At 38.5% G+C, this 13,570-nt stretch overlaps 1 protein-coding gene across 1 annotated transcript in view; it reads right to left on the bottom strand.

Annotated features, from left to right (window-relative positions):
• LOC104524646 (PH-interacting protein) overlaps positions 1–13,570 on the bottom strand; it is a gene marked incomplete at its 3' end in the record, with an annotated part of 64,291 nt that overhangs the window by 5,925 nt on the left and 44,796 nt on the right. The window contains exons 12-16 of the mRNA XM_010167590.1: positions 11,204–11,332; positions 5,242–5,467; positions 1,963–2,100; positions 721–904; positions 1–28 (exon numbers count right to left, since the gene is read on the bottom strand). The exon at positions 1–28 is cut by the window's left edge and continues 90 nt beyond it. Of these exons, the coding sequence (XP_010165892.1) occupies positions 1–28; positions 721–904; positions 1,963–2,100; positions 5,242–5,467; positions 11,204–11,332 (705 nt within the window). The remainder of the gene's footprint in view (positions 29–720; positions 905–1,962; positions 2,101–5,241; positions 5,468–11,203; positions 11,333–13,570) is intronic.

Consider the following 13,570-nt stretch of genomic DNA (forward strand, 5'->3'; position numbering starts at 1 on the left):
CTTTGCTGTTCTCCATTCTTCCTGCCGACTGAAAAAAGAAAATTGAGATGTTAACTTTAAAGCAAAATACTACAACCAAGAGAATTTATTCCAAATCAAGGAATAAATGTTCTACATTTATAACATTCTTCCAACAGTAGTTCTCTTTACAGTCAGAACATGGCTTCAAAATGATCCTTTCTGAACAAATTAAGATTTCAATCTTATTTCAAAAAGCCAGAGCAGTTTATGTTTGACTATGGCTAGTGGAGTTTTCTGCCTTATTGATATAAGTACTCAGCACAAGAGTTAATTACTGAACGAAATGAAGTTCCAGTTTGGAAATCAAAATTCACCTCAGACAGCTAATGGGATTAGGTCAGTGTCCCAGTTGTGAAATGCCCTATAATGGCAGGAACAAATGAAGTTAAAACATAGTGTAATCTTATATTACAAGTCAGAAAACATTGACACATCTAGATCACATTGCATATACAAGTTAAATTACCCTGTCATTTATTAAATGGTTAATTTTTATTCACAATACTTCTATAATTCCAAGATTTTTCAAGTGATATGCAAACAACTGATTTCAAACTGAAATGGATTTTATAAGAAATATGAGACCATAGAACAGATAAATACCACAGAAATAGTTCTATGACAACATGAATTCCAAAACTGTTCAATTTAACTAAGTTCACCAAACTAAAATTCACTGAAAATTTGGCCTGTGTTTACCTGGCCACACCAGAAGACAGTTCAGGCACTACAACCCTTCGACTCCAAGCCACAAGGTCCCTCTCAGTGGCTATTTCACTTCTTGGTGCATTGCTATGCATCTGACGCACACCTTCAATTTGTCCACTGCGTCTTAATCCTATATTTGGTGGTGAATGTACTTCTGAGGTAGAACTTACAGATCCTAAAAAGTCAAAAAGTGATAGTTGCACTTGATCTGAAATTTTAAGGGAAGTATTTAAAAAAAACCCAAAACCTCAAAATGAAAGAAAAAAAAAAATTACTTAATCTATTACTTCAAAAGAAATCAAATATTAACTGAAAATAACTATTTCAGCAATTGCTAGTCACCGCAGCACACACACTTCAACAGGCTGCAGCACTCTGTTTAAAAATTCACATGGAAAAGGAGCAGATGTATCAACAATCTGAAATGAAGCAAATGGTTTGCTTTTTCTTTGAAAATGATTCTGAATACATTTATGTGAAGCTGACTTGCACTCTAGATCCTTATTATGGTGAGGTATCTCACTGAATCATTGTATTCCTCAAACAGTCTTCTACCTTCAAAAAAAAAAATAAAATGAAGCCACAACACTGGAAATTATTAGGAATCCATGCTGTAAAATTTTCAGACAAGAGAGAAAGAAAGAAACCTCCCGCACCCCTCCAAAAAACAAAATAACACACACATACAAGATCCTTCAAACACCTACACTGTAGTAAAATTTTGACATTTTTCTACATCTTTCCACACACAAGGTATTCTTGGTTACTCAGGTGGATTGTCAATGATGATTTTTAAATGTTGAAAAACTACTGTGTAATCTAGTGTGAGACACTGCAACACAGAACAACTGCACTGAGAAACAAGCAGCTCCTTCCTCTTTTCTCCCTCCTATTTCCTTATCTGAGACAATTCAGATTTCAATCAAGTAGATGGTCAACTCCACATTAAACAGTAGGGTAGTTACTTGTAAGGGAACACAGTTGCTGCAAGTTCCCTGAGTGAGCAGACAATAACTTTAACAAAGATAAATTTGTAATGTTAAGAATCCTGAGATTTTGCAGAAAAGTAAAAAAAAAAAAAAAAATATGGGAAAGTTGTATTATTGTCTATGGCTCATCCTTTCTAGTAGTTCAACAAAATGCATAAATCAAGCACAATGAAGTGTTTCACATTTTCCAGCTCTCAGCTGTTTCAATAGAAAAGCCACAACACCCATCTCCTAGTTAATCTACCTCTGCTTATCCGGCTCGTACTACTGGTTCCTGCCTCCCCAGAACGTCTCTGGTCCTGTTCTTGCTGAAGTCTTTGAATCATGCTGTCCAAAGGACTAACTTCTTGATTTGCTTGTTGACTAAGAACTTGATTCAATCCTGTGAAGTAAAATATACAAGCGAACAACACACAAATATTGATTTGAAGAACCAAACGTTACACACAGCTCATTTAAGTTTTAACTTTGAAACAAGTACAGTATATAATAAAGTGTAAGTGTGGGCTAGTGCATATTTTTGTAACAGACAGTTTTTAAACAAGACAATTTTTTCCTTAATATTGAGAGCATTATATTTTCTGGAGCAGGATCAAGATGATCACATGCCACTCCTAATAAAAGTTCAAATTTGATCAAGTGCCAGTAAGACACAGAAGCTTAATACAACTGTTGTCTGTCAGCTTAGTCAAAGTAAATTGTTCAAATGCATGCTTCGCCTGCCCCAAATGCATTATAAAACATGTAAGTATAAGCTGCAATGAAAGAACTACACCAAGAAGGTCTAACTGAATTAGAGAAGAATTACCTATACTGGAGAATAGCAAGCAGTAAAAATGCTTGATTGAGCTCCAGAAAGGCATAATGATGACAAAGGTAAAGTAAAAACTAGTAAAGTTAGTTTTCTTTGGTATGTAAAACAGCCGAGAACCCTCCTTTTGGGTAGGTCTCTTGAATAAAAGACAGGAAATACTTCTCACAGAAGTTGTCACAAGGTGATAATACTCTTTCTGTGCAGCAAGCAAAAAATACATCATGCAAGCATGAACAACACAAAACCTTTTTTCATACTTATAAAGATCACAAAAAAATTAGAGATGTGTGGAGAAAAAGGCAAGGGTTACAGTACTGATTTGAAAAGGAAGTCAGATACTTCCACTCAGAATAGTTAGATGGTGGAGTGGTGGGAAGCTCTCTGGACAAGAGAAGCAGAACTTGCAAAACTTTGTAGTGAGAGATGACAATGTTCAAAGAAACAAGCTACAGAAATTATTTTTCCAACATGATTCTAAAGAGATATCACAGTATAAACTGCACCTTGCAAGATCAAGTACAAGACATTACAGTAACTGTGCTATAAATGAAGAGCTCTGGTGTCCTGGTTTTGCTATATGGCTAGACAGAAGCAGTCAGCTCTTAATAGATGATGGTATGCAGAAAAAACATAAATATTTAAGATAGTGCTCTCTGGGTTTCAAGGTTATTGTACTTGAAGTCAACTTCCCTAAAGCAGCAGAGGCTTGGGATCATGGAATGTGCTCTGGTATAACCACAGCTTCATGTCTTCTGACTCATGTAGTGAGACAGTAGGATTTATTTGGTGATCTCACGAGCAGACATACTGTCTACTGAAAACAGTGGGAAATGCTAGTAATCCAAGAATGATCTTAAATAAGGAAACTGCTATCTAAACAAAATTAATGTTTTTAATGTATCCAGGTTGCGAAATTTTGCCTTTGCAAGTATCAGCAAGTTTTTGTTAAAAAAATGAAATAATTAAGACACTGGTATATATTTGATTTTTTCACAATATTTGGTTTAAAGGAGCTTCACTGTCCTGGTTTTTAGCTGAAATAGAGCTGGTGGGGGGAAAGTGGGTGAACGGCTGTTTTGGCTGCTAGCCAAGGGCTAGCCCAGTGAAACTATCACAGTCATATACATCTAAGCAGTAAATCAAGCATGACTACCAGAACTCCCCCTACTCTTAAAAGGCCCTACAGAAAACTTCACAAGAAATAAACTGTCAGTGCTCTGAGGGAGATCCATCAAATCCCACCAATAAAGTTTCAGAAAGCAAGGAGCTTCCTTAGTGGAAGGGAACGTATAAAATACATGAACATTGTTTAGCTTTGTATAAGACTGCGCATATTGTCGCTAAACTGTAAAGAGGTACAAAAATGTCTTCTGTCTCTCCAAAATCTCTCTGGCTCTCTGTCAGCCTGGTTAATGACTTCCTGCTATTAAACAAAATGCTATGGACATCATCTTCCTATAGGCATTCATGTGTCATGCAGCCACACCATTAAATTTAGTATCTTGGGTCTGTGTGCAGAGTCTGACTTGTTTCAAAATATTCTATTGGAGAATGTGCCCAAGACATTTTCAAATTTTGAGAATTTCAGAATGTCACAGCTCTGTGCTGTAACTGTAACAACAAGGTAAAGTCACATCCTCCCTCGGAAATCAAATTTAGCTTCAAAGCCAATAGCTAAAAAGTTAGAGATAAAACAGGAGATACATTGACCAGAAAGGATTTTTTCTTTCTTACAGTTGCTTTGCAGGTAGCGTTTCCTCTATAATGTTGGAGAAAGGATGGAAATGCTCCTTAAAAATTATTATTTAAGTATCCAATGGCTTGTAATCCTCCTGTCTACAAATAGGGATAAAGAGATCTTTGGGTGACAAAACTGTCAATTAACCTTCCTGGAACATCTGACAAACCACAGGCTGAGGTATGGGGTACATATAAGCCACTATTTACAGGCACAGTCAGTTTTCCCATATTTTCAAGAATACCCAAATATTTGACAATGCTTATCTTCAAAACATTTAAAGCTACCTTCACCAGCCACTGTTTGCTCATTCATACTAATAGCGAACTAGTGACACGTAGCAAGTAGGCATCGTTTTTACAGCCCTACCCATGTGGACCACACTTAGGCAGTTTCCAACTGCCAATCAGCGGCCCCAAATACACACATTCCTTCCACGCTGTGTACATGGAGAATACAACTTCCAAGGAACTTCCTAGATTTTTTACCCTTATCAAGTTTTCAGAGTTCTCTAATGAAACCATCAAAGCTTAAGTCGAATGACTGTCTTCATCTAAAGAGGAAAACGATTTTGCACATTTCAGATGTCCTCTCTTTTTTCTCCTTTTGTAGGTGTTACCTGTTCCAACTGATCTGTGAAAGATCAGTCTATTTCCTAAGCTTCCTGAAGTAGAAAATCTTACCCCAAAGAGATCAACTGAAAGCTCACTCAGCATCATACAGTGTTCCAATAACGAAATGAGCTCCAAGCTAACTGGCATTGTAGCACCAACTCGTACTGATTTGATCAAAGACAATACTGTAAGTGAAACTGTCACAAGCAATCAGTGCCAAGGACACTGCAATTCTTCCACGCTACGTGAACTACTATGCCCAGAAACGAAGAAAAAGGACGAAGTAAAAAAGGAAAATGTAGAACACCTGGAGGTAACTAGATAGGCTACTGTGTACTGAAGTGAAATTTTCCATACCTGAAGATGTCACTCCCATCTGAGGAATAAGCTGTTCCTCCCTGCAGTTCTCACGACCAGGAACTAGTCTTTGATACCTTGCAGGATGAGGGTTGCCATCCACATCAACCAAAAATGGGGGAGGCATAAGGTGTGGAGCCTGCTGTGTCTGTTCATCCAGGACAAAGTTGTTGGCATCACGGATAAGGGGCCGATAATCACTATGAAAGAACATCTGATCTGCTATCTGTAAACAAAGTCATTTTGTAATTTTTTAAAGAACCTATTAAAAAAAGCATACAGAAGATAACTGCCAAAAGTATTTTTAACAATGTTACTCGTGGTCACTTTTGCACAAACAAGGTTATAAGCTGATCTGTTTACCTCAGTTTAAAGGGGAAAATTTAATGACTCGGTGATTTCCTCCCCGCCCCTCCAGTACTACTTTTCTGTATTATACTGCAAGGAGAATAATCCACATGTTTGATGGTGGGGAGCATTTAAAGAACAGGGAAAGGGGGCAATATTTAACTACTTGAAGACATTTGACAGAACACAGCATAGATGTATTAAATAGGTTACAAGTTTTCTTCTATACTCTGAATATATGAATATATATTCTGATAATGAAAACTGTCACAGACTTATGAGCTATGGTGTGGGAAGAGGAGGAATAGGAAAATATTTATCACATCACATCATTGCCAAATATTTTAACACCAGCAGGCAAACGTATATACTCCTATTATAATGCTAGATATGTGAAAAAGTTCCAGTAGATAAAATAAAGCTGACCTAAAGTAGAATTCTTTAGGCTCAAAGTTTTCTTTTTTATGTCAGTCTTGCTCATAATTTATTCTAGATGACTTTCCACAGACACTCAAGACTGAGGAGTTCTTTGGTGCAAATAGTATGCTCCATCCCTTGCTGGCATATGCATCTCAATATCACACAATAAACAGATATTGAACCGAAAGGAGAAAAGAGAAAAAGAACAGAAGACAAGCTGATGAGTGTACTACACATCCCAACACTACCTACTGGCAAGCAAACCCCTTGGCAGCTCATGTACTCAGTTTAACTTTGAACAAGTAAAAATAAAATCATGAAATCAACATTCATGCAAATTAGATTTCCAGTACAGCTAAAAAAGGATTAAACAATTGACTGCAGGCATAGAGATCTCCAAAAAAATCTTGTCTCAGGTGTTAAAGACAGGTATTTGAGCACAGACAGAGGAATGCCTGAGCTGCCGTAGAATATACTCTGATTTCTGAAGAGCATGCTCTATCATGACCAATCCATAACATAGTTTCCAGTAACATGTTATGTAGAAATCAGTAAGGCTGAGGTTACAGTGTCTGCTCAGAGGTCTGGTCTCTCAATGACAAAGTTCTCCTGTCCTTGGATGAGAGAAGGCGAGGAAGGAAAGATGATAACAAGCTTCTGGTGGACAAGAGGCTCAACATGAGCTGGCAGTGTGAGCTTGCAGCCCAGAAGGTCAACCACATCCTGGGCTGCATCAAGAGAAGCGTGGCCAGCAGGTCGAGGGAGATGATTCTGCCCCTCTACTCCACTCTTGTAAGGCCCCACCTGGAGTGCTGTGTCCAGTTCTGGAGCCCCCATCACAAGAGAGACATGGACCTGTTAGAACGAGTCCAGAGGAGGGCCACAAGGATGATCCAAGGGCTGGAGCACCTCTCCTATGAGGACAGGCTGAAAGAGTTGGGGCTGTTCAGCCTGGAAAAGAGAAGGCTCCAGGGAGATCTTATAGCGGCCTTCCAGTACCTGAAGGGGGCCTACAAGAAAGCTGGGGAGGGACTTCTCATAAGGGCAGGTAGTGATAGAACAAGGGGTGATGACTTTAAACTGGAAGAGGGGAGATTTAGGTTATATATTAGGAAGACAGTCTTTACTGTGATGATGGTGAGACACTGGAGCAGGTTGCCCAGAGAATCTGTGGATGCCCCCTCCCTGGAAGTGTTCAAGGCCAGGTTGGATGAGGCTTTGAGCAACCTGGGTAGTGGAAGGTGTCTCTGCTGATGGCAGGGGGGTTGGAACTAGATGATCTTCAAGGTCCCTTCAAACCCAAACCATTCTATGATCCTATAACAAACATCTGTCAATTACAACATCAAAGTGCCTACATGCATCCACATGAAGTGGATAAAAGAATTTTCAAAATATCATAGGAATCATGATATCTGGACCCTACTAAAATTCAGAAAAGCAACAACAGGAAGAAAATTGGAAAGGTGCATGGAAAGATGCAGTAGCAAAGAATTTACTTTAGGGATTCAAAAGGTTACTCTTACAAAGTATGTATGGACAAGGTGACATCCCACTGCAGTAAGAAGCCCTGACTGGATGAAGTCTTGTTGCCAGATTCTCTGTTAACAGAGACTGAATGAGAAAGACACAAGTATTTTCATGTGTCTGACTGCCAGAATCAAGGCCTGCTTAACAAATTCGTTCCTTCAGCTCAAATAGCTCAATATGATAAACATACAGGTCCTCTAGGAGGACTTACAATATTCTGTAGAAGTGTAACATTAGAGCATCCAGTACTTTCACTTAGTGTAAATCTTCCCACACTGAGAAAGAAGACATTCCAATGGCATGATCACAAAGACTGTGAATTTTAATGTGTTGTCTGCATCCCAGATTTTGTAAGCAAAGGAAAGATCTGAAAATCCTTCCTTGGATTCAGTGACCTCTACCAGAACAGCCTCTGGTGCAAGAGGGACTTCTTTGCAATTATCCTTCTGTGTACTCTGTATTGCCATCAAGTATGGTAGAGAGAGTAAACAACAATGTTCTATTCCAGGAAATAAGAATGGCATCTCATGGATGCAATCGCATGCCATGGATGCAACCCAGGCTCAGACCAACTCTCAGGTAGAACAATGGACCATCCCTACTGGAACCCAGGGCAACAATCTTATCCTCAGGCTGTTCCAGGTCCTGAGAAAAATTAGAAGAATGGGCATTTTAGACAATCTTAAATGGCTATGTTCAGCAGACAACCAGTTAGAAGTACTAACAATCAGACATATTTCTTCATATACTATTAGAGGTCAAATTCATTACAATTTTTTTTTTTTTTAAATTGTAATGAATTTTTTTTAAAAATACTACACTACTATTCAGACACGTGAGTCCTTTGTACATATGACTTTATAAACCCAGCTTGGGTTTCAGTGCCAAAGTTTTCCACGAGGTCAGAGGCTCTACAAACAGACTCTCCTTCAGTAACTAAACTACACATTCAAACGCTCAGTTTTCCCAGATGGGCCCACCTGCACAAATGCAAAGAGATTCTCCCCCCTACTGTACCCATCGACCACACAGGAGCTGTCAACTTCCAAGAAAGAACTGTGGTTTGGGTACTCTACAGGAACTAAAGCCTTAGAAAGCTCAGAGATGTAGTTTAATCTAAGACTTAAAATCAACAGAAAGGTACCTTATGTTTTAGGACAGTTAGGCATTCTGGGACAAGTTTCTACCTAAGCGGGAACTTCTGAAGTGCACATGCCCTGTTGACAGTGAGCTCAGCTCATTTCTGATGATCTTCACACACTCAGAAATCTCACCTGAGACTGGCTCAAGGTTCTCTTAGTGTGAGTCAAACAACAAAGGAGCCTCAAACAAGCAGTAAACGTATCTTCCCCCCACCCTCCAAAGAATCACTCCACAAAATCATGTATAATCAAAAAATTATAAATAAATAAATAAACAAAAAACCACCCCATCGCCTTCATAATGGTCAAGATCACACTGGGTTAAAAAAGTATGGACAATGGTTCCAGTCAACTAGGAAACAGAGATACTACCTGAATATAAAATGAAAGAACATACACATGGAAAAACCAAGAGCCTGCTCTCTTGGCACAGCTAACACTATCTCAGCTATAATCACTGTTCTGAGCACAACTTGCAAAGGCAGGAATACACAACAGGTTACCAAACTCCTTTCTCCTGTAAAAATAATTCCTTGAGATGGATTGAAACCACTTTAAAGTCAAAATAACGGCAGGTCCTACCAGAGCATATTCTCAGAAGGTGTCTGAAAAAACCCCAAGTATCTGAGGGTGGGAGGACAGAAAAGAGAACACCTCATCTCCAGCACCTGCCTTTCTGTAGTTACATTTTTCCATAAAGCTAGTCAGACAAAAATGAAAGAGGAGATGGAAGCAGACAAGACAGAGATCAGAAACTTCAAAGTTGAGTTTTCTGAGAATTGAAAACTGAGATTAAAGAGGTAGCAAATGTAAGTCCTATTTGTTCCCATTTCTTCTATGGTCAAGAATGCCAAGATTACCACTGGCACAATAACAGCTGCACAGGATTTTAAATCACCCAGTAAGTGAAAAATTTTAAACATAATTTTCTGCAACAGCTGCAGAGAAAACCCCAAGAGCACAAAGGGTCTGCAGAAGTCAAGAAGTGAAAAGCTATTGTTTTCATTCTTCAAACTGATCTAATTCTTCACAAGGTAAATTCTCAAGTGGCAGTGTAAAGGAAATTCCTGGTTCATCACAGCACAGAAAAATGCTCTTGGTTTCAGCATCATTTCCAACATTTCTGAGTAGCAGAGGACTATACACCTCCAAAATGATTAGAGAGAAAAATAAACCTGGAACAATCTATGGACATGGTGAGAAAAATGTTTCTATTAAAACAGTCTTTAAAGACCTTTAAAATGATCTGATAATCCCAGTTTTCCTTCCTTTGTGGCGTCTCTGCTCTTGTTTGTTTTCTTTGGAATGGAAGGGGAAATGCATAGCTAGTAATAGCCAAGGGATAGCAACAGCAGCCAAGTAGGGAGTACTTTGAGTACTTCAAATTATGGTTAAGAAACCAGGAAAAGAAAAAATCCCCAATATGCAAATGCTGCTGTAACTAGCATCAAAGTAAGAGGTGGAAGACTAAAGAAAGAAATGCAGTGGCTTACAAGATAAAAATTAAAATGCCTTTTTCTATCTCTTCTTCAGACCCCCCTGCATTGCTGTTTGCCAAAATGCTTTCAAGGGCAGCCAGAGTCCAAAGATCCAAAGCAGGAGGTAAGATTCAGAAACCAGCACTTCACCAACAACCTGCAAGGATCAGCTACCAGAAGCACAGAGGAAAATCCTGGAGCAGATACATCTGCTTAAGTCTTAGAAAGAGGGTGAAGAGACACACTTCACCTCTTCCCTAGGTGGTAAAAGAAGAACTACCACCTTGGGGGCATTACAAACTAGGTAACATGTATGGTTCATAGGGCAAGTTCATCCACAGAGAAAAAAAATAACACCACCTATCTTTACAGTCCTGAGGGTCTGTGGCAAGACACCCACACTTAGAATATACAATGTAATATGTGTATGACATTAAAATAAGGATGTAATATTTTAATTACACTGTAACAGTGGAACATTGCTGTGTTAGCACCACAACAGCACAACTTCCTTAGCAGACAAAATTGTATCACTAGAATATACAGTACCTTTACTGTAAATAATTGTCTTCCAGGCTATGCAATGTTTAAATATAGATAGCAGGAATTAGTTCTATTTCAAGCAGGAATTAGTTCTACTACAGTCCTTTCCTCCTTTTTTTTGTAATAGTTAAAGCAAACTGTTTAACTATTATCAGTTCCACTGCAGTTTATTCACATTATCCACGTGGACCCATTAGTAGACACCTGTAACCTTGTCACTTAAGACAGCAGACACTGACTGGGTAATTTTTAAATTTTTTTTTAAAAAGTTTTTAAATTATTTTTAACTTCCCATGTAAACAACAGCTTAATATCATGTTTCCATAGTTTACAAAAGACAGTAAAAGAAAGTTCAATGTCAGCAACAGGAATCTGAAACATCCCCTATTAATGGCTCAAAATTGTGTTAAGATATACTCTCTTGAAATGAAGCTCTGAAGGAGAGTTTGCATGAATGCGTTAAACACAGACAAATATTTTGATTTTCATATTGCACTGTACCTTGTCATATTTGCTACTGGAACCAAAGCCAAATATCAGAAGGTGACCGTGAGAATCAGTACATGCAAAATGCTGTCCATCAGGAGAGCACTTGCAGTCAAAAACTGCACCATGTCCTTGTCCTTCAATCTGAAATACAGCAACAGAGAAAATAATTAAGTTACCATAAACAAATAATTTTCAATTACCATTCTCAAAACTGTGGTGCTGATGTTGAAATTTATTACAAAATCTGTAAGACAGTATACTGCTAGATGGAAGTTACTTTAAAACATAAGTTTACTTTTTAGCTATTCACTTTTCACTCAGTTTTGTAACAATGCTCATGAAAGATGCCAAATTGATAGCAGTAGAAACTGACAGACTTTATTCACCAAGCAGGCACAGCATAGGAAGTGAAAATAAAAGCTTCCCCTTGAATGTCCTGCTAATGAGCCTAACCAGAGAGCTGGGTCCAGTTCAGGGCTTTAGTCACTATCCCCTTTCGTTCCTCTGCCTTTGTGCTAAGCTAGCTCAGTAGCACTGGCTGCTGCGGTGTTGCAGAACACCTGCCCGCTGGAAAACGCGCTGACACAGACAACCCACATTACACAACTTAGCAACTGCCTGGTTCTGTAATTCCTGCTCCTAGTTTATTGGAGTCGGGGAGGTGTAGGTTTGTGTAAAAACTCCACTTTTTAAAGGAGAACTGCAAAGATTTTAAAAAAGGAATTTTTACCTGATACTCATTTTCTGTTTTCCAGTTCCATTAAGCCAGAACAAATGGGTTTTTGTTTTTCCCTGCAACCTGTCAATCAAGCAGAGGTGACCAATCACCACTCTGAATTTTCATGTCTTCAGCACCTCTTCAGAAAGCCCCTTTCTATTCTCCCCAGCAAAGCACTTTTGCATTTTCTTTAAAGAGACACCAAACAAAATTCTTTCTCTAACTGTGGCAGGTCTATATACTGCCAGAAAAAACAGTGGTACTCAGCCTGCAGGCAGTAACACTGGGCACTTCTGTAGCACCTTCCAGAGGCCAGCAGCAATATTTTAAAAAGTTAAGGAACCAAGCCTCGAAAAACCTGTGAGGTAGGTACTGTTCTCACTCTCTTACAGGCTGAGACAAAGGCAAGAAGTCTAAATCTTTTGCCCATGGTCTTCTTACAACACATCCACACCCACACTCCTGCACACACCCCAATGGTAAAGGCTGCTACACCTGTTACCAAGTGCTTTCAGGTATTTGACAAAGGTCTTTCTTACTACAGGTATTTTCCATAAAAGTCAAATAAGTTTCTGGATCAGCAAAAGAGAAACATAAACCAAGGCAAGCTTTATGTTCTATTTTGCTCATTATTCCAAACTAAATGAATCCTTAACAGAAGTATCCTACAGAAAGAGATGGAAAATAAAAACAGAGTTTCAAGTGAGTGACACTAACATCACAACAGCTGAGGATGCAGAATTAAATTAAGCTAAGCAAGATCCAACAACCAAGGCAAAGTTACAACTCTGTGCTTTTTGTACGTAGAAAGGGGGAGGCAGGTGGAAAGGGGAAGTAACTTCAGCCCAAGAATAAGCTTTGCAGATGTACAGTAAAAACCTGGAAAAGGAATACTTACACAGAGATTGCTGTTCCCTTTCCCTTCCTCCAACAAACAAAACGTGAAAGTATCAAGCTTCCTAACATTCATTCCTTCATAAATAGAATTTCCAGGTTCTCCTAGAGCCTAAGATTTGAAGAATTTTTGCTTTACAAGGAAAACAAAGCATGTTGGGGAAGAACTATTTGCTAACCAAGGTGAAGGGAAAAATAAGAAATAGAAGGAAAAAACCAGACTATGGTGATAGTGGTTTTTTGAATCCTTTCCAGCAAGAAATTATTTGGATGGACCATTTTCAAGAAACTTCTGTGAATTATAGTGTCAGTTGGAAAAACAGTGATCTGCTATTCAGTGATTAGTACAGTGCAAAAGTTTTACTCTTCAGTGCGGACACAATCTGGCTTAAAGTGCTTTGGGAAGGACAGCAGTAAGACCTTTTAGTATAATCTCTCAAGTCAGATGTACAATTACCTGGAAATAAAGATCTTTAATATTATAAGAACAAAAATTACTGTAGGAGATAGGCTTCCAAGACATAATTACTATTACAAATTAAAGGGCAAAGCCTGCCAGAGTGTGCCACCCAGTAGAATTTTTTTAAACAAAAATATTTGGGGATTAGTAAATGACACTTTACAATGGAATTTCTTCAATAATAAAACTAACACAGAGGAGCTGGTCATTTGGAACAGAAACCAAATGTTAAGTTACAAAAGTTGCTGTAACTTCAGCAAGCTAGATAAAGGACTTCAGCAAGAAGGAAGCTGCTTTCCCCACTCCA

This window comes from Antrostomus carolinensis, unplaced genomic scaffold, assembly GCF_000700745.2.
Source record: "Antrostomus carolinensis isolate BGI_N321 unplaced genomic scaffold, ASM70074v2 scaffold11285, whole genome shotgun sequence".
Taxonomy (NCBI): domain Eukaryota; kingdom Metazoa; phylum Chordata; class Aves; order Caprimulgiformes; family Caprimulgidae; genus Antrostomus; species Antrostomus carolinensis.